Genomic DNA, 26,150 nt, shown 5'->3' with positions numbered 1-26,150 from the left:
GATGCTGGTGGGGAGGCCACCTCCATGGCTCATCCTTGTCTCTCCTCTCCAGAAAGCAACTTCTTTTTGGTTTTCCCAATTACAGGAAATTGGGGGTGGGGTGGGGCAGGGGGTGGTAGGAGGCGGTCTGTGATGCTCCAGCCAAGATGGAGAAAGGAAGGGGTAGGGCCTCTGGCCTTCGTTCCCCATCCTGAATTTCCTGCCTCGAGAGGACCATTTCTTGTCCCAAAGAGGTCCCTCTCGGCAGGCTCCCGGATGGGTGCTGGTCACTGGGAAGACTGACATGCTCAGAAACTTGGAACATTCAGTTCTACCCGGACCCTCCAGCGAGAGAAGAGGGACTGGAAAATGAGTCAGTGACCCATCACGCCTCCATGGTGAAGCCTCCCTGAAAATCCCCAAAGTGTGGTATCAAAGACACTTCTGGGGAGCACATCCATCCCGGGAGGGCAGCCCCAGCTCCACGGGGCCAGGAGCTCCGAGGCTCCAGGCCTTTCCAGACCATTCCCTATGTCTATTTTCATCTGGCTGTTCATTCATACCCTTTATAATAAATAATCCGTCTGCAATAGTAAGTAAACGGCTTGCCTGGGTTTTGTCAGCCACTCACGCAAATTCCCAAACCTGAGAAGGGGTCTGTGGCAACTTCCGATTTGGAGCCAAGTTAGACAGAAGTTGTGGGTAGGAAGACCTACGACTTGCAAGTGGTGTGTGGAGCAGGGGGGTGGGGGGGTGGGGGCAGCCTTGCGGGACCTGCTCTCACTCCAGTTCGGGTCAGAACTGAACTGTGGGGCATCCAGCTGGAGCCAGAGAGGTTGATGTGAAAAAAAAAAAAAAAAATCCACACAGTTGGCAGAAGTGAAGTATTCTCAGAAACGGTGCAAGTGTTAAAGGAAAAGAGAAGAGAGTTTTTCCTAGGCAATCATGCATCGAAATGTAATTGTTACAGCTGTAAAAAAAAATGATATACACAGGGCAACTTCACCGTGGAGTTGAAACTCCACCCTGGAAGAACTGCCTTGAGCGTCTCGTTCTCAAACCTCTGGGAGGTTAAAACTGGGCAAATGACCTTTGGACTGTGCCTGAAGCAGCTCTGTCTTCCAAACAACTATTCGCAGAGATAACAGGAAAGGAGAAAATTGAAGTCATTCTTTAGAATTGGTCACTGTGTCAGCTTATCTCTGCCTATAGACATTCCTTGCTTAGCTTATCTGCAGCCACAGAAATTCCTCCTTCTAGTCACGTAATTATTTCCCTTCTCTTTCTCATAAATGCCTTTTTGCTTTTCCCTCCTAACTGGAATGCTGGGTTTTTGCCTGAATCGGTGCCTCCCGAATGAATACCTGTTCTCTTGGATTAAACAAAGGCTTGTTGCCTCTCACTGTAGTTACCCACATACGAAAAAAGAGAAGCCAACTTAAAACTACTCTTCTGTTTACGTTTCTATTCCCAGTGTTACACGAACACTCTTACTCCCCAAATTAGAGGAAGTCCAAGTTCTTTATCCCCAGTTATCTCTTTCTATTTAAGGGATGTCAGCCTATCTCTTATGCCGAGAGACGTGTTGGAAATGCTTTTCCAGATCTGATTCTCTTTTCTAAAACATTCTTGGGAAATCAACACACACCCAATCACGGGGAGTTTCCTCAACTAACGACGGCAGCCAACGCACAGGTTTCTAATTATGTCCACGTTAATTCCGTGAAGAGAAGACTAAATGAACACACCTGCCCTCAGTGTTCTCGCTGTTCTTCTCCATTGCAGTTGTAAGCAAGGGCCTGGGGTTTTAAACAGATGTATTTACTGGGCTTCCCTCTGAGGGATGCCCCTAAAATCCTGCCTGATCTACTCCTCCAGGGCCCCGAAGTGCAGACTGACGCTTAACCTACGCCCTAGGGAAGATCAACTCTCTCCCTAATGCACTGAGGTAACAAACAGGTGTTTTGATGTCTCCTAACAGATTCTAAGGGACCTTGCTCTCCAGTGCCCGGGAGAGAAGAGCCTGAGGGTCCCTGTTAATTTAAGGGAAGCTCCCGAAATGGCTGAAAAGTTAGCATTATCCCTTTCACACCCACGCACAAGCTACTGCACACTCACCCAAGGCCATCTTTCAATACCGTGTACCCGGCTTTGCAATTCATTTGACACAGTCTTAAATCACAGGGCCATGACCCTTGCAAGTGGTTACTCCGAAGTGTTACAGGTGCTCAGGGTCAAACTACACTCTCCCAACAAATTCTCAAGAAATGAATAGGCTGGGTTGGGGGCTGACATTTTTGGTTTAGCATTGAGTCTAACAACATAGTATTTTTCTAAAAATAAATACCGAGTAGCCTTTGGAACAAATAAGCTGCCACCCGTTCAATCCAGCAATCTGCTAGCTTGCCCATCAGACATCGTTTGGATGGGCCAGGAGCAACTAAGAGCAATAAGCAGCCATCGCTTAAAAAAAAACCCTCAAAAATAATTAGTACCCGTAAAGTCCATATTTGCAACTTATTGACGTTGTTAACCTAGCAACCACAGCATCTGTGTCCATGCGAGTGACTGTCTGTATGTCTCCCCCAGGGGCCCTCCAGGCCAGTCCTTTACCCTTGCGCGTGGCCGGACACGCCACAGCCCACCATCATCCGCAGAAAGACAAACCAGATGTACGAGGGCGAGAAGGAGGTCAGCAAGGAGAAGTAGGCTCCCCACAGGAACGAGATGAGCAAAATCTGAATGGACAAAAAGAAGCTTATTAGCGGGACCTGCCTCCGTAGCGGACAGGGGAGAAAACCTATCTTCTGAAGGTGATTTTCCATTCCCGCCCAGCTGTTTGCTGCCCTGGGAGCTCACTGATGTCTCACAGTCACCCAACAATGCCGTGCATGACATTCTATTGTGTGAAAGCCCTGCATTAGGTGGACGGGAGAACCTTCAAACCGGCAGAGAATTTTTATGAGTTTATTCGAGGCAAACTGCAACAAGCACTGGGGAGCAGGATCACGGATGCTCTGGAGAAGTACAGCTTCGGGGTTCCTTCCGCACACTTGGAATGAAGGCGGGGCCGGGGGGAAGATTACAGGCAGTTAAAAGAAAGCAAGGCGGGGAAATCTCTGAGGCTGGATTATCAGGGAGTTCACCCTCACTGAGAATGGCCCTGCCTCCCCCTCTGCCCCCGAGGGATCTAGAAAAGAGGATTACTCTGGAATTTCACGGGTGTGTTAACCGAGAGGCAGAAGAACCAGGCAAAGATAAACCTCTCGCTGAGGAAGTTCTAGGCTTGGGCGGGATTGCCGTGGACGGAATTTGTGACCAGATGGCCCTCGGAAGGTCACTCGGGCTCGCTGGATTTGTCAGATTTGTGAGAGCCGATGTTTCCATCATGATTTGGAGGGTAGCTGTTTCTTGAAATATCCCAGCTGCACAGAGAATGTGGAGCCTTGCCCTCCCTGCTCACGAAGGCGTTGGGGGCACGGGAGACTTTGCGTTGGGAGTGGGTGAAAGGAGGAGAATTGAGAGTGTTGCTTTTTCTCTAATGCAAGAACACAAGTGTATAGTAGAAAATGTGAGAGAAGAAAAAAACCAAAAAGAATCAACCTACTTAAACCACCCTTGACTCTCCAACCCAGAGATAACAGCGTTAACATGATTTTACCCTATTTTCCCTGTTCCAATGGCTGTACAATATTCCACTGGAAAGATGTACTGTAACACATATGATATAATGCATAAGCCTTTCCCCTATTATTGAATGTTGAGGTGATCTCACACTTTCTATTAAAATGAGCTGCAGTGATGAATGCACATAGATCTTTTTGGTTCTCTGAGGATCAGGCTGGAAGTCTGGAATGAAACTGTCAGGTGAGGAGGGTGGATATTCTCGTGGTCAGAAAAACAATGCCAATAGTAGGTGAAGCCACCTCTACCTTTGCAGGTCTCTTCACGAAAAAATTCCGGATGAATCTGATGCTTGAAATGGATTCGATAAGAAAGGAATGGTACCTGGCCTTTGAGGAAATAAGCGGGGGCTTACGCTAGTCCGGCTGCCAGAGTAACCAGGCTTCCCGCTGAGGCACACACCACAATGTCCAGCCTCCCATGTCCTGCACAGTTGCACAGCTAAACGTGGTCAAGGTAAGAGACGCCCAAACCTGTTAAGGACGTTGATGACTTTATTTGAGCCGAACCGATGACAATGGCCAGGAGGCAAAACCTCACCAAATTGAGAAAATGCTGCAGGAAATGACAGTCTTGCACCTTAACCTTCGACCTTACAGCGGAAAGAGAAGACGAGAGTGGGTTACATGAAATCTATTGGTGGTAGCTTAGGGAGGCGGGAGAAAGCACAGTAGTGAGAGGGAGAACTCCGGGATTGGATACAAAGTAAAATGATAGACACCTGCTGCTTGTAATAAGTGGCTACAGGAGAGCTAACAGTCAACAATTAACAGGATAAGGGTAACGAGGAGGGGATTTGTGGTCTCCCTGAGGTGCGGTACCTGTGCTCGGAGGGGTCTGGATAAAGGAAAGCTGCCATTTCAAAGGAATGCTACCGCAGAAGCAACGGGGCAGCAGACAGGCTCAGTTAAGGTAGAGATCGACTTTTGTCAGGGGAGAGTCTAGCCTGAGACGCGACTGCCCACCAGGACCTGCTCTTAGTTAGAAAGTTTTAACTTCGGACCATCCTCTGTAGTGCGACTTTAGGTCTCCGAGATTGTACGGCCGCCACGCCGGCCTCCCCTGAGATTGTCAGGCTTAGTATGCGGCCCCTGTTCGTCCACCAAGTCAACAACGACAAACAACAGCGTCTGTTCGCTCAATATCCACCTAAAGGCGCATCTCCAGCGGTTCCAACGCAATTCCACTGTTTCCAGACCCGGCCCGATCTGCCCTGTAGGTCCTCTCCGGGATGGACGCCATGATGCCCCACCTTGTCCTTCTCACGCGTTCCTTCCACTTGCGGTGGCTGGAATGTGCGTACCCTCATCCGAGCTTCTGACGTGCCCAGCGTACTTCTGCTTCTTTTCCCCACCTCTTGGAGCGCCACTCATTTCTCTGAAGTTGGAGTGCCCTTTCAGGCTTCCGGAAGCCTTGCTCTTGGGTTGTCACCCTCGGTAAGACCCAAATCATCTTCTCTCTTAAATGTGAAGAGATTCACTTTTCTTTCCATTGACACTACGCAATTTTGCTTTTGATGACTCCCGTGGTTAAAAGCCGTTTAAGGTTTCTCAACTATTTGTACATGTTTTGCAAATGCTTCTTTGTGCTCTTTATGGGTTTTTTTTTTGAGATATTGGTGTTTTCGTGTAATTTATGAGTCTACGATATTTATTTTGTGTACTTCAAAACATACAGCCAATTCTACGAATGTTTTCCTTTAGGGTTTCTCCCTGTGCGTGTATGCTTAGTGAGGCCTTCCCCACGAGAAAACAGACAGGACCTGGGTTTGTGCCCAGAAGACATCGATTTGGTTTGACGTTTCATCTCAGGAGGTGGGTGACTGTGAGCAAATGACTCCGTTTCACAGTTAACTAATGGGAACCTGCTATGTGTCTATGTGCAAGTTCCCACATTCTAATATGTTCTAACTATGCACCTCCATCGACTCTGTACCTGGACGATGGGGACCAAGTACAGGGACAGGTGCCTCAGGAAAGATGAGAAAGCAAGAAGACAGGCCTGGGATTCAGGCATGTGATGTCAGAACAGGGCAGGTCTACACTTTCGATCTGGGGCATCGGTAGAGAAATGTCTGGTAAAGAAAATTGCAAATCATCCTTCAGGGCCGACCTACCTTCCAGCGGCCGTATCTGTCAGCCAGGAGGCCGAAGAGCATGCTGAAGACCATGTAGCCGAAAAACACCATCTGGAAGGGGGGTGAGAAAAAATCGTCCGCTAAGCAGAGTTCTGATAACCTTCCAATTTGCTGCATTAAGCATCCTTCTGACTTGCAGGTGCATTAGCACTGTGCACGGGCTGGAAGCAAAGAGCTGGTTTCACACAAACCTGCCCTGACTCCTGTTTAACGTGTTCAGGGCCTGGGAGGCTGCGTTCCCACCTGGAAACACTGCCACCTAGTGGAAACAGGTGAAAAGAACAGGCAACCGCTTTCCCCTGCAATCTAAGATGATGGACTGGCCCTATCAGCTCAGGTGTGTAATTGTGAATTTCATTTTAATAACTCAAAAAACTCTATGCCTTCATGCTCCGATTCTGTACACAAGCTGAGACTTCCAGAAGCAGTCTCCTTTATGTTATTACAGGTAAACATGAACTTTAAACAAATACCAAAACCATTCATTCATTTAGAAACACTCTTCAGATCTAATATAAAAACCTGATTTCCTTACATGTTCTCACAGTGGTGCGATCTGCCCTGAGAAAACTCAGGATGCTGGATGTGATACCAGCATTTTTGACTCAGCTTGAGTCATAATCTAATGTCTATGCTTCCGGGTGACTTATTTTTCTGCCTTTAGCAGCTCTGACCTTTACTTGCTCTGCCTTCTAATAACATCCCTGACTGATTGCTTCCAGGTCAATCAAAGGAAAGGAGGTAGCTGTCATTTCTAACACTTTTTGGATGAAGAACATCTCTTTCTCTCCGCTGCCTACTTTGCTTTCTCCTTATCTCTCTTCCTTACTCTTCACAAGGAAGATACACAGACCCATTTCTTCTACAGGGAACTATAAAAAAAGTCATATCTATTCTTGAATGACAAAAGCCTTGTGTTTCCTCTGTGCACTATTCTTTCTAGGATAGAAACGAAGAGGGAAGACCAGTGTTTTCTCAACGCCAGTCCTGGGACACCTACTTACCGACAACGAACTCAAATCAGTCCCCTGCAAAACACTAACAACAAGGAAAGTGCGAGACATTTTGCATAAATCTAAACTTACTACATATGAAGGGCTTTTTTTTATCCCGGGATAATTTTCTCTCTGATGGCACGCCCTTCCGTTTTTGCAAAATGTTGGGTACACACGGCTCACCTCCTCACACAACCACATCAAAACTACAACTAAATTATAGGACAACCATCACTCAGAACCATCAGCAATCGAGTGGAATGGAAGTCTGCCAACTATGGAATTCAAGAAATAACATTCGTTTCGGACTGGTAAGAGGGGCAGAGACATGGAACAGCCTGGTCCCACATCCTCGCCTGGTGGCTAAAAGTTTGGGAGGGATATCTCAGCAGCGAGGATCCCAGCTCCACACCAGGGCCTCCAGCTCAGGGTTCCAGTGCCAGGAAGAAAAAGCCCCATCATTTCTGGCTGTAAAAAACAGTGGGGATTGAGTTGGTGGAAGAGACTTCTGGACCCCTCCAAGCATTTCCTCTTAAAGAACCCACACATGGACTCACCTACTCAGACTCACTCCCTCAGAGCTCCCCACCCAGAGCAGCAGCTTAAAAGGCACCAGTGACATCCAGGGAGGAATTGATGCCTCTGGCATCAAGGCAGGAGCTGGGGGACAGCTTTCTCCCAGACAGAAAGTCGGGCAGAGTCCATTGTCCCTTTTCTGAACCCTCCCCTCACAGAGCCGGAGAGCCAGCAAGCAGGTGCCATACTCGAAACTCCATCAGCCTGGCTAATACTGTTTGCCCCACCCTGGAGACCCCCTGACACTCCATCCCACCCAACTAACAACTGTTTACACTGGCTTTTCCATATCAATCAATGGCTGGTCCAGGCTCATACTTCACAACTTCCTCTATCCTTTCAAACAAGCAATAGCGAGCATCAGTGAGTCCCCAGCCCCCAAACCCCTTGCTAAGTGGCCCCAGGCCCGGCACTAGCAGCAGCCAGCCTAGATTCACAGCTTGGCTTCACCCGGGAATCTCGAAGCCCAGCACAAGGAGAAACCATCTCAGATTGCTCTATAGTTTAGGCAGGGTGGCCCCAGACAAAACGCAGGTGGGGGCTGACCTTGGCTTGTATCACCAGGGAAATTCGAGAGCCTGCCTGCTCAGTGGACAACTACAGACCACACTGAAACACCACCAGCCTAGTCCTGCACAGCTGATACTCCACAGAGGGTGGACCTTGGTGGTCAGTGGTCACAGCCAATCCTTGCAACCGACTGGCCTAGGTAAATCCCTCCCACTGACCTGCCGACAGCAACTAATTCTCAACTGCAAGAGGAGGGTGTATGTACTCATCCCACAAAGGGTGCATCTCAAGTACCCAGCTTGGGTGATAGGGGAGGCTGTGCCACTGGACCCTACAGGACACCTACTACATTAGGCCATGCCACCAAGATGGGGACTCATAGCAGCTCTACCTAATACATAGAAACAAACACAGGGAGGCTGCCAAAATGAGGAGACGAAGAAACATGGACCAAATGAAAGAACAGATCAAAACTCTGGAGAAAGAACTAAACAAAATGGAGAAGAGCAATCTATCAGATGCAGAGTTCAAAACACTGGTTATAAGGATGCTCAGGGAACTTAGTGAGGACCTCCGCAGCATGAAAAAGACTCAGCCAAAAACGAAGGATACACTAATTGAAATAAAGAACAATTTACAGGGAAAGAAAAAGTAGAGTGGATGAAGCCAATAATCAAATCAATGATTTGGAACATAAAGAAGCAAAAAGCAACCAACCAGAACAAGAAGAAAAAAGAATGTATAAAAAAAATGAGGATGGTGTACACAGCCTCTGGGACAACTCCAAGCATTCCGACATTCACATCACAGGGGTGTCAGAAGCAAGAAACCAAAAATCTACTTGAAAAAATAATGAAAGAAAACTTTCCCAATTTGGCATAGAAAACAGACATATGAGTCCAGGATGCAGAGAAAGTCCCAAATAAGATGGATGCAAAGAGGCCTACACCAAAACACATCATAATTAAAACACCAAAGATTAAAGATAAAGACATACTCTTAAAAGCAGCAAGAAAAAAGCCATCAGTTACTTACGAGAGAGTTCCCATAAGACTGCAACTGATTTCTCAAAATAAACTTTGTAGTCTAGAAGGGATTCCCAAAAAATATTCAAAGTTATGAAAAGCAGAGACCTACAGCCAAGATTGCTCTACCCAGCGAAGCTATCATTTAGAATCGAAGGGCAGATAAAGAGTTTCCTAGACAAAGAAAAAACTAAGAGTTCATCATCACCGAACCATTATTAAATGAAACGTTAAAGGGACTTATTTAAGAAAAAGATGAAGATCACCTGGCTGGTGTAGCTCAGTGGATTGAGTGCGGGCCTGCGAACCACACGATCGCGGTTCGATTCCCAGTTAGGGCACATGCCTGGGTTGCAGGCCAGTCCCCAGCAGGGGACTCACGAGAGGCAACCATACATTGGTACTTCTCTCCTTCCCTTTCCCTCTAAAGATAAATAAATAAAATATTTTTAAAAAGATGAAGATCAAAACTATGAACAATAAAATGGCAATAATATATATCTACCAACAATTGAATCTAAAAAACAAACTAAACAAACAAGAAGAACAGAGATGGAATCATGGACAGAGAGAGCATTTTGATGGTTGCCAGATGGGAGGGGATTAAGAAGTATAAATAGAGCCCTGGCTGGCATAGCTCAGTGGATTGAGCACAGGCCTGTGAACCAGAGGATCGCAGTTCAATTCCCAGTCAGGGCACATGCCTGGGTTCCAGGCCAGTTCCCTGCAGGCCAACTCCCAGCAGGGGATGCACGAAAGGCAACCATACATTGATGTTTCTCTCCCTCTCTCCTTCCCCTCTAAAAAATAATAAATAAATAAAATCTTTTAAAAAAAGAAGTATAAATAGGTAGTCACCCAGTAGCCTTGGGGATGTAAAGTGCAGTATAGGAAATGGAGCAGTCAAAGGTCTTATAGGCATGACCCGTGGACATGAACAATGGTGTGGGGATTGCCAGAGGGAGTGGGGGATGCTGAGTAGAGGGGAATAAAGGGGGGAAAATCAGGACAACTATAATAGCATCATCAATTAAATATAATTTTAAAAGAAAGAAAGATGATGGCCGTTGATGGCAAAACTTTTGCCTCCTTTTCTTCTTCTAATGACCTTAGTTGCCATGTATGGTTTTTAATATCAGCCACTCAGTTTTAATTGATTTTTTGAGAGAGAGAGCGTGCGAGAAACCTTGATTGGTTGTTACCTTACTTATGCATTTCATTCATTGGTTTCTTCCCGTGTGCGCCCTGACTGGGGATCGAACCCACAGCCTTGGCATCTGGATGGTGCTCTAACCGAGTGAGGTACCTGGCTGGGGCAGCTACTCCATTTTTTTTTTAAGTTGCATCAAAAATCAGTTCTCTATCTTTTGGCTAAGATCCAGTGTAAAAAAAAAATTGCATCATTTGGTGACTCCTTAAGTTTAGATTCCCCTGAAATTTAAGTTTCTATAATCATGCACCCCTTAGCGACGAGGACACGCTGTGAAAAATGCGTTGTTGTGATTTCGGCATCACACCACACCACAGAGCGCACGTCCATGGCCCCAGATGGTACGTACGGCCTACATCGAGGCTCCGTGCCGCGCGCCCGTGCTCCCAGGCTACATCCTCCTAGGCTACTGCACAAAACACGAGATTAAATCAGGTGCGAGGGAAACGATGCTGTCAAGACATGTCGTAGACACAAGATGGATGGGGCTGTCGCCAGCATGGCATGTACACTGTTATACAGAGAACTTTTAAAAAATATATTTAGAAGGAATACACTCTAAAATAACCATAAAAAGTAGAGTATTGTAAGTCCATAAACTAGTAACATAGTCATTGATTATCACTGCTAAATATTGGGTACTGTGCCTAACTGTGCGTGCTGTACTTGCACACGACTGGCCGTGCAGTGGGTGTGCATGCGAGTGAAGAGTTGCCCTATGACGTTACGTCACTAGGGTGACAGAAACTTGGAGCTCTGTTCGAATGTTCTGAGGCCGCCATCGCTGGTCCGAAACATCACTAGACGCACAGGAGTCTCCTCTGGAAGCAAAATTATCCAACTTCCTCCCAAGAAGAGAAAGGTGAACCAATATTTTTCCTTTTAACCTGCTTGAATAACGGAAACAAGAGGCAAGCTTCCTAGGACAAAATAGTTTTGTTTGTTGAGATGCTAGGGTGTGTTAATAGGACTAAATGGCAACTGGATTAAACGAAATCAGCGGATGAACAAAGGTGAAGAGTATGGTCGAAGAGGGTTAAATTTCAATTTGACTCGGTGCTCTCCCATGGGTGGCAGATCTTCCTTCTTTTCTCTCCTTTTCTTTTCGTTCGGTGGAAAGAACTGACTGTCCAGGGTTACCAGTAAGCTGGTCTGGATCATTAACCTTGACTTCAAGCCTATGCGAACCCCAAAGCCCGTGAACTCTAATCCTGTTTGGAAGATCGAACAGAGACACAGAAGTAACTACTAACTCTCTCTGCCCCTCCCTTTGGAGGGTCTGCTCTTTGCTGCAGGTACGTGGGAGCTTGTTTTTTAGAATAAAAGTGACCATTTTGTTTCTGATTTACGCACATATGAAGTTTTGTTTCGTTGCCACTAACTCTCTTAGCCACACAATACATGGGACTAATCCACCCCCTGTCCTTAAGGTTGTTGCCCAGTTGTTAACTGTCAGGCCAGGCTGTCCAGGGGGGGAGGGGGAGTCGGAGGGCGAAAGGCCTGAGTAATGGGCAAGATGCGGCCTCCCTGGTGGTCAGGCTGGGTGCCTCCTGGTGGTGATGGGGAAACTGGAGAGTTGGGAAATTGTAGTTTTAGGTGACAGTGCATAAGCTTAGTAGGTAATGCATGTGAAAAGCTATCATTTCAGATCCTAAGGTTTGGCCCACCCTGACTCCAGGAGACCGCCAGCATGTCAACCTTTGTGCTGCAGAAGACACCACGAGCCATCCAGATGGTACTGGAGCCCTTTGTGCTCCAGGGAGAGACATCCCTCACCCAGGACACAGAGAGGGAACCCCCCCACCCCCCCACCCCCCAACCCATCAACCTCACTGGATCAAAGGCTGTTAGGGAAGTTAAGACAGCATCTGTTATCTGATTAACCTCTTCCCTGGATTCCAAATCCCTCCCCTATACTTTTTTGTCCTTAAAAAAAAAAAGGCAGGTTGACGGGAAGTGTAAGACGGTCTGTGAGGGTACATAACGTGCCCTCTTCTCAGATCCCGGCCATTGGAATAAAGTGCCTGGGAAGATTCAACCCCTGTCTCTGCTCATCTGTTCTGCGGTGATGGGCAGCCCGAACACAGGCTTTTCCAGGTTCAGTAGCAAGGCTGTGGTCGGTGAGCCCAGGGGATGGTTGCCAAAGTGGATGGGACTCACAACAAAAATGAAAATGACAGAGACCCAAGGACAGGAGGAGGTGAGGAACTCGAGGCAGGAACAGGCACTTCTGGGGGAGGTCAGGTGCCCAGAGGGAAGTCCTGGGAGCCCAGGCCCACCGAACAAGGGAAAAGATGCCTGTGTTCCAGCTGCCCGTCCCTACACCAAGCCCAACACGCAATGCCAGCAATTGAATCTTCATGGGCGCTTAATATTCAGATGGCCGGCAATCTGAGAAGAGGGAGGGTTCATACCCTAACAGACCATCTTAAAGTCCATTTTAAAATGGCCCTTTTCATAAGGAGAACAAAGTGTAGGTAAGCAGGTTGGAATTCAGGGAGAAGTTAATTGGATTAAAAAAAAAAAACTTCAGCATTCTCGCCCTGGGCGGTGGTCTTTAGCTGTGTCCTGGGTGGTGGTCATCTCACCCTGGAGTACAATGGCTCAGATATCATCTCCAGTTGCTTGCAGTCCTTCTGAGGCATAAAGGTGGAATTGTTTGTGGTCCCTGGGAGTCAGGGTGGGTCATTCCGTCAGTTCCCGGAACAAAAGGTTTTACATGGGTTGGTTACTAAGCTTATTAGCTATCACTTAAACCAAAACTTTCCAACTCTCCCCATCTCCTGATCACTGCTGCCATTAGGGGACGCTTAGGAACAACAGAAAGGCAACCAGGGAAAGGTCAGCTGTAAACACAGAAACGGCACCGTGTGATATAATTCCCTGGGAGTGACAGATGCAACCTTCTCCAACGTCCTCAGGAAGAACATGCCCGCTAGGTGTGGAGTGTTTATAATCAGATATCACATCACAGCGATCACCCTAACGATACAAGGGCTGACAATGAACGCCTTCTAAACTGCAACTGTACTCTGGAGGCAGAAGAAAAGAAACAGCCAAGTCACTTCATTACAAGCCCAGGTAAGATCTGTGGTTATTTCCTATCTTTTTCCTAAAAGTATTAGAGACAGCTTTAAAAAAAACACACACACACTAAAGGAGTCTGGGCAACAATTAGTAATGGAGAAATTTTAAAGAGGGAAATGGAGCGAAGAGAATAAGGACAATGAAGGGGAGATCACGTGACCCCAAATGTGCCATTTGGGCATACGGATTAGTTTGAGCTGAAGGCAATCAAGACCAGGCAGACAAAACAAAACAAAAAAGCAAAACAAAAAATAAAAACCAAGCTCTCTCTCTCTCCCTGAAAGAATTTAGATAAGGGCCTTGGCCTAGAAAGACAACTATTATCAGAGATAACTTTCAGCCGAACATTTTATCAACACGTGCTCTTCCTCCCCTCCTCTCCTCTGAAGCCCCAGGGCCCCGCCCCACCCCTTAGCTGAGTGTGTGGTTTAAGTGTACAAGCCTCAAATGTCCAACTTGGTGGGTCTGAAGTTTTGGGGAGTTCCCATATGTACAAAATTTATTTGTTCTTCTCATGGAACTGCTGTTTTCCCTCCGAGACACACGTGCACACGCGCACGCAGAGTCTGCTGGCAATTCATTGGTACCGACTAAACGCCTTGTGAAAGAAGGACGGGTAATATCCTTGATTCCATTTTGCTGCAAAATTTGGCGTGCAATTCATACAGCAATGTGTATGGTCTTTGAGAAACGTCGAACGTGTAACACAAGTAATCCAGTGATGGATTTGGTGATTGGTTAAGTCCCTTTCATCAACTAAGTCGCCTCTTAGTGATCTGAACTAACAGTTAATAGTTAAAGCATAACTAACCCGTGGCTTAAGAGTTCCTCTCTCTGGTTTGCACTTATTTCTTTGGGGCCTTTGCTAGAAGCTGGAAAGTAAGTCAAAGTTATGCTCTCTAGGGGTAAAGGAAATAGGGGAGAAAGGCCTCAAATGCTAGCTTGGGCCTGCAAACTCCTGAGCTGAGAGAGCCAACAGACCAAGTTGGGGGGCGGATATCCGGCTCTCAGCCAGGTGGGATGGGGAACAGGAGTGGAAGCCCTGGTCCCCAGCTGGCTCACGTGCAGCGCAGGGAAAAGGGACTCACCGTGGTCACTAATGCCACCTGCCAGTTCATCAGCTGCCATTCACAGCGGATGACAGGAGACACAACCGCTATTAACATGATCTCCATGGCTTCGGCAACCTGAAGGAGCAGGAGGGAAAATGCCACATCTAAGAGCCAGTTCGTCATCGCTGCTTCCCACGCCTGCCCGTCCACCATCTTCCCAGTATGCACCTCATCCTTCCCCTCCCCCATTCAGGGAGCATGTGTTGTGTGCCCACCCGGCACTGGCATTTGGGGTAAAGAAGCAGAGTACAACCGTGGCTCCGTGGATGGAACATTTAGCACTTGACCATTTTGAAACGGTCCCCAGATTGATGACACATATTCAGGTGAGACGTCGGGAGTTCCTGCACTCTCGTGTAACACTAAGAGGTCGGTCAGGGGCTCTCTGCCACCATCCACCGAAGCCCTTCGTGGTGACGAGTGTTGTTTCATACTGGCCACCATGAAGCTCTCGGGACACACCTCCTGTGCATGGATTTTTGAAATAGCTCTTTTCTCAAGAGGTTGGGATGGGGGGCAAATGTAGTATAAGATGTGCTACTACATATTTCTTTCAAACGGAAGTTTAATTATCATCCCCTGTCCACAGGTTGCTTCCACAACAGGGTGAATTTATCCCCACAGGGCAACGAAGTAGATGCTAGGAAAGAATTGCTAGAATAAGTAGAAACAGACCATAGAAATTCAGCTCAGAATAATGAAGAAGTAAGTCAAAGATAATTCTGAGGTTTTATGCCCAGAGGAAGGGATGAAAATGGCATCACTGAGAGGGGGAAAGGACCCCGGCTGTGTAGCACGGTTGGTTAGAGCATCATCCTGATACAGCAAGGCCGTGGGTTTGATCCCCAGTCAGGGCACATGCAAGAATCAACCAATGATGCATAAATAGGTAAAACAGCACATCGATGTTTCTTTCCCTCTCTCCCCTCCTTCCTTTCTCTCTAAAATCAATTTTTTAATTAATTTTAAAGGGAAAAGGGTATCAGGTGGGGATAAAGGGGAAGTAAAGGGGGAAATGAATTTGTTCGGGATGTGTTCTGTTGGTAACAATAACATATTTGGGGGGGTATTTATTATAGGTCTATTAGCACGTGTGTCACTTTAAGGTCTGGGATGGAACGGGTTAGTGATCTGAGCTCGTGGGTGGGAATCTGAAGTCTATCCTGATAGCTCGTCGGCCTCGGATGGAGAGCATCACCATCATGTTTGGTGTTCAGACGGCTGGTGTGCTTTAACCCAAAAAGTGTATGAATAAGACAGCATGTTTGATTCTCAGGAGAGACTTGATTGGTTAATCTTGTCTCACTCAGTAACAGAGAGCAGCTGGCCAATAGTAGCCAGGACCCCACTCTCAACTGGGAGTGAAGTCTTAGGGGGCAATAAGCCAACAAGGGGTAAGTTTCAGCCCCACGCTATCACAGGGTGGGGCAAGAGTGGGTGTACAGTTGTCCGTATGGAAAGCCGCGCCATGATTAATAACTGACAGTATAAGCATAAACTCTGTTCTCCTTTCGCCCCCCTTTGTATAATAGCCCTTGGGCAGAGGGACCAGCCAGGAGCTCGGGAGGGGCCTGGAGGAGCAGCATCACACAAGGAGACCTTAGAAGACCTCGCAGGAGACCTTGGAGAAGACCAGGACTCCTGGTCACGGGCTGAGGGTCCTCTGCTGCTGGGACAGTCTTACCCACATCCCAGTCCCAGGAGGCCCTGAAGCCCCGCCCCAAATGCCTATGAACAAGAGCCTGCCCAGGCCGTGGCCAGGATGGGGCCCGCCCATCACGGTCCACATGTCTGTGCTGATGAAAAGATCCTTGTCCACCAGGCAGACCATCCAAAATCCAGGCAAGCACTCTTTGCTTCTGTGGAGGGTGAGGGTGGGAGTGGGGGTCCTGGTAGACAGGCCTTCCTTGCTAATGGGCTGGAAAGACCTGAAGCAGCCCAGAAACACTAAAAACTGAGGAGGACCGGAAGTCATTTCTTAGCAACATCAGGCGTAAAGGTGCACTGGACGTCCAGTTACCATGGACATGACTGGCCATGGGTTACCGACAGAGAGGTGATACAGTGGAAAGGAAGCACGTAGCGTTGCCTTTCCAGTGCAGACAACAACCAACAGAGATGCACCTTCCTTTGGTTGGGGGGGTGGGGGGGGTTGGTTGATACGGGGAGGCAATGGACAGGTCCCCAGTATATCTGAAGGTAAAAGAGGAAGAGAGTGTCTAACACTCTTTAAACAAGCAGACAAAGAAATAAGCATACTAGAAAGCAAATATGCAAAAAGATGGAGAGAGACCCTGGTGGAATGTGGAGGTTAGGTGATGAGAAGACCCCACTCATCCACACCTACTTGTCCCTCGAAACACAGAATCTTAAAAATTCAGAGCCAGCCCTGGCTGGTGTGGCTCCCTGGATTGACTGCAAACTGAAAGGTCACCAGTTCGATTCCCAATCAGGGTACATGCCTGGGTTGAGAGCAAGGTCCCCAGTTGGAGGTGTGCAAGAGGCAACCAATTGATGATGCTCTCACACACTGATGTTTTTCTCCCCTACTTCCCCCCATCTCTAAAAACAAATAAATAAGGTGTTAAAAAAATCTGAGCCAGGGAGCCCCCTGCTTGGGGCACACCCACTTGAATCTGTTTTGAGTGAATTTTCTTTCTCCTAAACTCTAAGAATCCCCACAAGACTGGCTACCGGGGAGCAATGCGCAGCAGCAGCTCGTCCCAGGCTGACCCCCGGAACCTGTGTCCAAAAGGCCCCCTTTCTCTGAGTTTCTTTTTTTAATTTTTTTTAAAGATTTTATTTATTTATCTTAGAGGGGAGGGGAAGGAGAGAGAGAGAGAGAAATATCAATGTATGGTTGCCTCTCGTGCATCCCCTGCCGGGAACCGGCCTGCAACCCAGGCATGTACCCTGACCGGGAATGCGAACCGCGATCGTGTGGTTTGCAGGCCCACGCTCAACCCACTGAGCCACACCAGCCAGGGCTCTCTGACTTTCTAGTGAGCTGACAGCATCCCCACTTCAGCTCACTTCTTTCTGGTAACATTTCTAGAGGCCAGCACATCCCCACCTCAGCTCTCTCCTGTTGCTTCTTCTATCCTAGGCCCTCCCTTGTTTCACTGATCCCAGCTTTAGTAAATGTATTCTTAAAATTTAAAAAAAAAGTCAGAGCCTAGGTGAGAGCTTACTTAATAGGAAATGTTGGACACCGTGCTATTCGTTACTATGAAAGGAGGACTGGGGTGTGGCCTTGCCTTTTTCTCTTTCTCCGCTCACAGGCCTGCCCCCTGAGAGTGCTCTTGGGAGATGCGCCAGAACGTGCCATGGGCTCCCTCCAGCTCACGTCACTTCTCGTACCATTTAGCTGAATGGGGAGGGGCAGGGCTCTCTAGCCTTTACCCTCGGTCTCCCTCTTAGTTACCTTTTCTCCCACCTGAAACGATTGCTACGCTGACCGCTTGTCTCCGATTTTCCATCCTGTCTCACTAACCCTTATCATTGCGTATCTGCCTATGGGGTGCGTGACACGGTCTCACCCCACCTACCAAAGGAGCACGCAGCCGAGGTTTCCGAGCACATCCCACTGCCTGTGAGAGTCCCCTGGCCGGGCTGGCCATCACTCTTCTTTCCTCAAAATAGCAAACCCTTGTGGGGTTCAGAACAAGCCACCCCAACATGGGCCTCCGTGATACGCAGACGGCTTTGAACTAAAGGCAATTTTAGTGCGAGGCTCAAGGGACACCTCTGCCTTGCCCTTTAACAACCTGGAAGGATTTGAATTGGGGGCCTTGCCCATAATGAGATGATCAGAGAGAACTTCTTTTGACTTTATCTCTAGGGCAGGGAGAACTCCTACTGCCGCTCCTGTCACCCTGCAATGACCCTTTGAGGCCCCCAAGGTGCATCATCCCAACCCTTGCTCAGGATGTCATGATCTCCCTTTATCTGGGATCCTCTTCTGATGTGGAGTGTTTGACTGTCACGTATGCCAGGTCCCCATGCATGTGTACACATTAAATTTGGTTATTTTCTCTTGCCAATCTGTTCCATGTCTATGTAATAGACCAGCCAGAAGAGGCTTTGTTCCTCCTCTACACCTTCATCAGTGCCCTTAAAGGATCTGAAAATCTGTCATTATCCCTGGCTGGTGTAGCTCAGTGGAATGAGCGCGGGTCTGCGAACCACACGATCACGGTTCGATTCCCAGTCAGGGCACATGTCTGGGTTGCAGGCCAGTTCCCTGCAGGGGACTCACGAGAGGCAACCGTACATTGATATTTCTCTCTTTCTCTCCTTCCCTTCCCCTCTAAAGATAAATAAATAAAATCTTTAAAAAAAAATCAGTCTTTACTACATGTGTCCCAAGTGATGCTTATGCACAAAGTGACTGAGAATCATGTGTCTAATTTAACTTAGAATAAGACCATAGCTTTCCTCTACCCTCCCAGTACTTGAAGTTAAACACTTTTTTAACATGGGTATTGAATTCCTGGAACACGGAAGATAGGTATTCATTCGCTCACAACCTAGCACCTGGCCAAGATGGACACAAATCATTTATGGGTTGTTCACCTCACAAAGTCCTTGCTTCTTTTCCCACCCTGCCCTGAAGGGCCAGTCCTGGGCTGGGGGTCAGGGGAACTCATTGTCCCAAAATACAACAGCTGCGGAGGCTCAGACAGTCCCCATGCAGCACTCACCCCCGTGCTTCCCATTATCAGGAACAGGGCGATGTGGAAGCGTCCGAATCCAATGGTTTCCACGGCATCTTCCACGGTGAACGTCTTTGACTCTGAAGAGGAAAGGCAAAGAGAAAAGGAAACCGGAAAAGTCCGTGTTGGGGCCGCCTGTCACTACCAGAACCCATAAGGAGAGACAAGGATTCGACCTTAATGGGACTTCATTCAGATGCTGGCGATCTGAGGAGATGGTGGGTGAAGTACCCTCAAAAACTGTCTTAACATCTCATCTCAAGCGGACCTTATAGGGGTCGATCTTCCTGGCGCTTCCTTATCTGTTGATCAACAATTCTTTACTTGCACCAGGGACATTCCCTCCCTGGAGCACAGCGGCTCAGATTCCATCTCCATGGCTTGCAGACCCCCTGGGGCACAAAGGCCAAATTGCTTGTCTGACCTCCTGGAGCCAGCTGGGTCAGGCATTTCAGTTCCTGGAATAACAACTTTCCACATGCATTAGTCCCTTAAGCCTATCAACTATAACTGAAGCTACAACCTTGAACTCCTGAGTTCCCCTATCAGAAAGAACAGCCTCTGTGGGTAGGAAATGTGTGTGGACTATTGCTCACTCCAGAGGATTTTGGAAAACCAATCCATTGTTACAAAAACTAGTAAATATGGGGAAGGGGGTAGAATTAAGCAGCACCTCAAGGGTCAGTGACTTGTAGATCATCTTACCTTTCGGCTGTGGCTCTGGGGCTCCCAGGCTCAACTTGCGAAGGCTAATGATGGTGACCGGCTCCACCTGCTTGGTTGCCATCTTTGAAGTGGTTCAAATTTCCCACACGGTTTCCCTGGTGGTAGCAGGAGAGGGAAGAGGAAAGAAATATAACTGAGTACATATTTTCTTTCATCTTCACAGAAAGTCTGTGAAGTAGGTTTCATAATCTTTTTTAAGACATTATTTATTTATTTGGAGAGAAAGGGGAAAGGGGAGAGAAAGAGAGGGAGAGAAACATCAACGTCTGGTTGCCTCTCGTGTGCCCCCTACTGGGGGACCTGGCCTGCAACCCAGGCGTGTGCCCAGACTGGGAATCAAACCGGCGACCTTTCAGTTCACAGGCCAGCACCCAACCTACTGAGCCACATCAGCCAGGGCAGGTTTTTATAATTTGTCACCGTTTTATATATTAATGAAGCGCAGAGAGGTCTAGGGACCAAATGAGATCATTGGGCCCCAGTGACAAGCAATCACCCCTGTGTCGGGGCCAGGGGAGCCCTTAACATTTTGGCCAATAGCGTCGTTTGACTGGGAGCGGAGATGGGCTTTGCTCCAGAGAAGTAATGGGGGTGCCATGCGGCTCCCTCTCCACCGATCCTGTATTTTCGGTGTGACCCTGTGTTCCAGAGTGCTTTCTCGTGCCTCCTGTTGGCAGCTGACAGAAACCCGAGGAGCCCTTCTTTACAGTCTCCCCTTTTTGTATTTAACCCCCCAAATGATCCTTAACCCCCCAAAGTGAGAGAAAAATAAGCCAAAGAAAGCTGAGGATCAAGGTAGTATAATATTGGCATGATTACTTTGAGACACAGGAATTTAACTCTCCATCCCTAGTGGGTAAACAGAAACACTCTTCTGTTCTCAGTAATTATATTGTTAGTAATAATATTGGCATCATTACTTTGAGACCAGCTCGTGGGGTTGGCTTGTTTTACTATCCTCCCCCTTTCGGAGATGTGTAATGACTCTCCAAATAGGTAGCTCAAAATACAGGATTATGAGATTCTTAAATAACCCTTCTGGTGTCGGCCCACCAGTAAGGGGCAGTCCCCACTCGGGTGGGAAGCTCGCAAGGTCGTGGATGTTGGCCGCGTGCCAGCCCCGTGTTTCGTGCTGTGCGGGCTCCTGCGGAGACCTCGAGGCGGGAGCATCTGACAGGTTCCCTGCCCGAAGGACTTTTTAATCTGGTTGGGGACCCCACCGACACACACGAAAAACAACTCTGCCGCAACGTAGATGCCATTCGTCTTCTTAAAATGCTGTCACAGTGACAGATAGATCAATAATTCTCAGAAATAAGTCCATGAAATCCCTTTTCCCAAGAGACGCCATGCAAAGAATAAAAAGTTATTATTTTCACAGAGTGAAAAAAGTGGGAAAGAATTGGTCTCTCAGCCCATCTGGGAGCCTGAAAGGCAGGAAGACAGAATGTTCTAGAACTACCACTGTTTCCCTCTAAACACCATCCAAACACCCTTCGGAAAGGTCATCTGGAACTTTTTAACCGAAGTGGGTAGCAGAAAAATCACCTGTGTTTGATTATGAAGAGGCCATGCCCTGACCAGTGTGGCTCAGTTGGTTGAGTATCGTCCCTCAAAGTGAAAGATCGCTGGTTCGATTCCCAGTCAGGGCATGTGCCTGGGCCCAGTCCCCGGTTGGGACACGTGTGAGAGGCAACCAATCAATGTTTCTTTCACTCATCGATGTTTCTCTGCCTTTCTTCTTCCCTTCCCCTCTCTCTAAAAATAAATAAAATATTTTAAAAAAGAGGATCTCAGTACACACTAGAAATCAACTCTGACTAAATAGGTTTCTAGATGGGAAGATGTACTGCAGATTTGCTGAGATCAAAATCTGAAAACAAGACCATTCAGAGAAGTAAATAGCGGTGAGGTTTGTACAACCTCATGATGGTGCTAAAAAGCATTGAACCAGCCCTAGCCAGGTGTCTCAGTTGATTGGAGCATCATCCCATACATCAAAAGGTTGCGGGCTTGTTTTTCAGTCAGGGCACATTCCTAAGCTGTGGGTTCGATCCCCAGCCAGGACACATATGAGCAGCAACTGACTGATGTTTCTCTCACACTGATGTGTCTCCCTCTTTCTCTCTCTCTGCCTAAAAATCAATAAAAACATATCCTTGGGTGAGGATTAAAAAAATAAAAATCATTGAATGATACACTAAAATGGTGAATTGAATCATATGTAAATTATACTAATTTTCTTTTCTTAAAAACAGCAATGCAAATTATGGCAGCAGGCTTAAAAACCAAAAGTGACTCACCATTTAGAGTGTTAGAGGAAAAAACAATTCAGTCGGGTGGGGAAATATTTTTTTAATCCCAGTAAGTTCATCTTAAATTTAATGACAACTAAATGCTGAAGAGTAAGTTCAATCTTCACTCAACATGTAACCTCTTCTACCAAATTGTATGACTTCTCATAACAATGTAAAAATGTTTGACAATTTTAACAATCACAAAGGCTTACATTTGAGAGGAGTCATAAAACACTATACAGTAAGTCTCCTTGGTCTTTGTATTGAGCAGCCAGAAAAGAAACCCAGCAAATCTGCCACTTAAAACATTTGTGCTCCTCCTGAGGAGAACAAGCTTTAATTTGATATGTGTTTTAACCTGATTAGGTAGCTGCACAAGTCAGAAATACCCTACACACTTCTCTTCTCAGCAAGGAGAAATGATTCATCTCAGACAGCCTGGCAATAGGCGTTCCATCCCAGCCCTGGCCGGTGTGGCTCAGTTGGATGGAGCATCATCCTGTAAACTGAAAGGTCCCAGGTTTGATTCCCAGTCAGGGCACATGCCGAGGTTGCAGGTTCGGTCCCCAGTTGGGGAGAGTGTGAGAGGCAACCCATCAATGTTTCCCTCTCTCCCTCCCTCCCTTCCCCTCTCCCTAAAATCAATAAGCATGTCCTTGGGAGAGGATTAAAAACAAAATAAAATAGAAAGATGTTACACCCAAGATAATGGCATCGCAGGTTCTCTTAATTAAAGCCGATCCCGTAAAGGGAGATTCACAGTTGTGACTTCATATTTTTCTCTGTTTTTTCAAAAAAAACTTTTGGTTATTTTATTCTTATTTGTGGTTTTCCTTTATTCTTTTCAATAGTAAGTGTTTGTAGTAGATATAAACCACAAATTACAAGAAAAAATAAGATCCTAATAAATTAATGGACAAATTCTATAAACAGGCAATTCACAAGAGGCTATATAAATGGCAAACAAAACTGGAAAACTGTTCACCTTCTGTAACACCTGACAGAATTACAGTAACAGAAACCTGTAGGTCTTATTTTATAACCACCAAATTGACAAACACAGGGAGGCAAGAGAGAAGAAGGGGCAGCGGGAGGGAGCGGGGGAAGACGGGAAGAAAGAAAGGGGGTGATGGAGAGAGGGAGAGAGGGAGGCGGTGGGAAGGGAGGGAGGAAGGATGTCAGCAGCCACTGTGAGTCTGAGATAGAACTGGTTCCATTTCTTCACCTGAAAATAAAAATACCCCCAGCTGCCTGTGGGAGAAATAGCACGCTGCCCGCACAGTAAGTCTCCCCTGGTACCTGGTGGATGGGAGGGTCACCAAGATGCACGTGGACGTTGTTGGAGGGGGGGGCGCTTCTGAGAAAGCCCTTTTCACCCGCCTGCCCCTCGTCCTCCTGCCTTTCCCAAGATCATGGAGACACACGCCTTGGGTCGTGGTACACACGTGAAGGTGGAAAAGAGGAAACTCCGTGTTACGTCAGGCAGAGCACGAGCGAGAGAGAGCCTGGGACCCAGTGCGGTGGATCTCGCCCTACAGCCTGGGTCTACTTACCTCCAGACGCCTTTTGCGTGGGAAAGAAACTAAAGCTCTCTCTTATCTAAGAAACTTTTATTTGTGGTTAGTTACTTAGCCCCCCCCACCCCGCTTTTTTTAGGCTAATCCAGTGCAGCAATGGGAGACGGAATAAAGGCACCTGTAACTAATTGGTTGTGAGTAATGTCAACACCACTAGCCAGTTGTATACAATTCTTAGCTGATGAACTGCCTTGAGTGTGGTTTGAGGAGGAAAGGAGACGATGCTTTTATAATCCGGCACAGCGCCCATCACAACAAAAGCACTCACGGTTAAGTACGTATCATTTCTCATCTCTGAATGAAGGTATCAATTAAGTTTCTAAAGTTTCACCATAGCTACACAACAAACACCCTGAGGGTCCACTCTAAACGATCTACGGAGCTAGCAAATGGGTGTTGCTCCAAAGGCATTCATTGCTATATTCTGCTAACATTAGAACACCTTGGGCTCAAATGAAAAAACATCTAATGGAGGGGGGGAAAACCCCAAAATCCATTTACTTGTTTTCTGAAAAAGACTGGTCTTATTTCAAGGGTAAACTTAAGGAGTGTTAAGAAACTCTCACAGGTGCTATGTGCCTATTGGAAAATAAGACCTCAAAACCGCTCCAACCAGATATATAACTCTGATATTCAGCCACACCAATCACCTCCTCTTACTTACGAAAGGCCCCACAAAATAGATAATTTTCCCTAAAAATACCCCTGCTGTTTTATATTGCTCCGCCTGTCTAATTAGCCCACTTTAGAGAAAGAAAACCCTTCTATGCCTCAGGCTGGAATGGCCTAGCTGATGTGGGGCTGAGTGGGATACGGAACAGGGGAGGCAGTGATGTGTGACTCCCTCAAACTCCACTCAGAGGAATACACTGGCCCCTGCCTGGCCATTGACACAGTTGCACAGAGTTCAGCATCACCAGGTGTACCACCGATCTCCCTAATGCCCGGCCCCTGAAGATGGTCAAGGCCCCGTGGGTTCCCAATGTCAAGAGAGGCTGCCGAGGGATGGAAGAAACAAAGGCACAAGTTACCTGCAGCCGAGAAAGTTGTCGCTCCTGCCCTGTGAGGTCCTCCAGCATCTTCAACGGCAGGATTCCTTCGGTGGGGCGCGCTGGTGGGGGGCGCTGGTGCAGATGGAGCCTCAGGACATGGGCCCTTATGTGGGGGTCCCGCCAAGGGGCTCCCCTTCCAGACCATTTAGAGGGGACGCTCAGAACACCCACTCAGAGTTAACAGGCACAGGAAGTATTCACTTAGTATTTTCTAGCGTCTCAGCCAGGAGTTTCATAAAGAAATGTTTCCACAAAGAAGAGGACAAAGTGTTTCATCAAGACGGAAATGAGGAGACAAGAGTTTATAATCTCGACTTGAAATGAAATGTTGGAAAAGCTGAGTTGGCATCTACTCTTTGGCTTCCTAAGTTCATCTAAATTCCCTGTAACCTAGAAGAGGATGGATAGGATAGGATAGGATAGGATAGGATAGGATAGGATAGGATAGATGGATGGATGGGTGGATGGGTGGAGGGATGGGTGGAGGGATGATCGGACCAATTTAGGAAAAACTGAGAACATGGGGAGGGCTGCTTCACAACCCTACCAGTCCCTTAAAAGCCACAATGGGAAAGTAACCCCTGACCTACCTTCAGACACAGCTAATAACTGATAGGTTGGGGACCTGCTCAGAAACCCAAAGGCTCAAGTGGAGCTCAAGTTTCATTAAAGTAAATTCTAGGGACTGGCAAACATGTTGTTCTAGTCCATTTTGTCTTTAGCCAAAAATAATCGGGCCCCTGCAGAACCTTTAAAACCTAACGTGTGTGTGTGTGATGTGATTTGTTCTGCAATATCATCAGTAAGAGGAGAGAGAGTGTCATACTCCACTCGCCTTCAGCCAGGCACTCATGGTCCACCCCAGACTCCTCCTCCCATCAGGAGAAATCAATCCAGATTCGGGTTCCATATCCGGTATCAAAAATGCAGATCCAACCATATGTGTGTGTGTGTGTATACACATGTATACATATGCACACACACACACACACACACACAGGGTCCAGCAGAAGTCTTGCTTGAGTGTGGCTGGTATGGTAATAATACAGGTGTAATAATTTATAGTTTTAATTTAAACACTTCACCTAAAATGTCATATGGTGTGCTTCGAGTGTGATATTGTTATGTTGCAGAATTACATGCTTAAGATTCTGTAATGAAAAACGGGGGCGTTATTTGTGCCCTGTGTATCAGTATTAACTTGACTTCATCCTACCAGGATAGTTACCATAGAGATTATAACTAACCGGGATAAAGGTCATTCAGACTAAATGGAACAGCCAATGGAACAGACCTTTTTTAAACTAGGTTTATTGGGGTGACCTCGGTAAATAACAGTCAGGTGTGCAATTCCACAGTAGCATCTGTATATTGCATTGCATGGTTCACCCCGCCCCAAAGTCTAGGGTCCTTCCGCCACCCTATACTTGAACCCCCCTTGCCCTCTTCAATCTCCCCGCCTCCACCC

The 26,150-nt window shown here is 47.2% G+C and overlaps 1 protein-coding gene across 2 annotated transcripts in view; it reads right to left on the bottom strand.

The window, feature by feature from the left end:
- Window positions 1-23,628, bottom strand: part of SVOPL (SVOP like) — a 52,411-nt gene extending 28,783 nt beyond the window's left edge. Inside the window, exons 1-7 of one of the 2 annotated variants that reach the window (XM_037049118.1) lie at window positions 23,607-23,628; window positions 23,353-23,479; window positions 19,736-19,851; window positions 19,019-19,110; window positions 14,292-14,390; window positions 5,780-5,851; window positions 2,593-2,717 (exon numbers count right to left, since the gene is read on the bottom strand). In XM_037049118.1, the coding sequence (XP_036905013.1) occupies window positions 2,593-2,717; window positions 5,780-5,851; window positions 14,292-14,390; window positions 19,019-19,110; window positions 19,736-19,817 (470 nt within the window). In that variant the 5' untranslated portion in view covers window positions 19,818-19,851; window positions 23,353-23,479; window positions 23,607-23,628. The other variant, XM_037049117.1, reaches the window with a different exon arrangement.
- Window positions 23,629-26,150: the final 2,522 nt, after the last annotated feature.

This window comes from Sturnira hondurensis, unplaced genomic scaffold (assembly GCF_014824575.4).
Source record: "Sturnira hondurensis isolate 20B ecotype Veracruz unplaced genomic scaffold, ASM1482457v3 Scaffold0006437, whole genome shotgun sequence".
NCBI classification, from domain to species: Eukaryota; Metazoa; Chordata; class Mammalia; order Chiroptera; family Phyllostomidae; genus Sturnira; species Sturnira hondurensis.
This window is presented reverse-complemented; position numbering and strand designations above follow the sequence as displayed.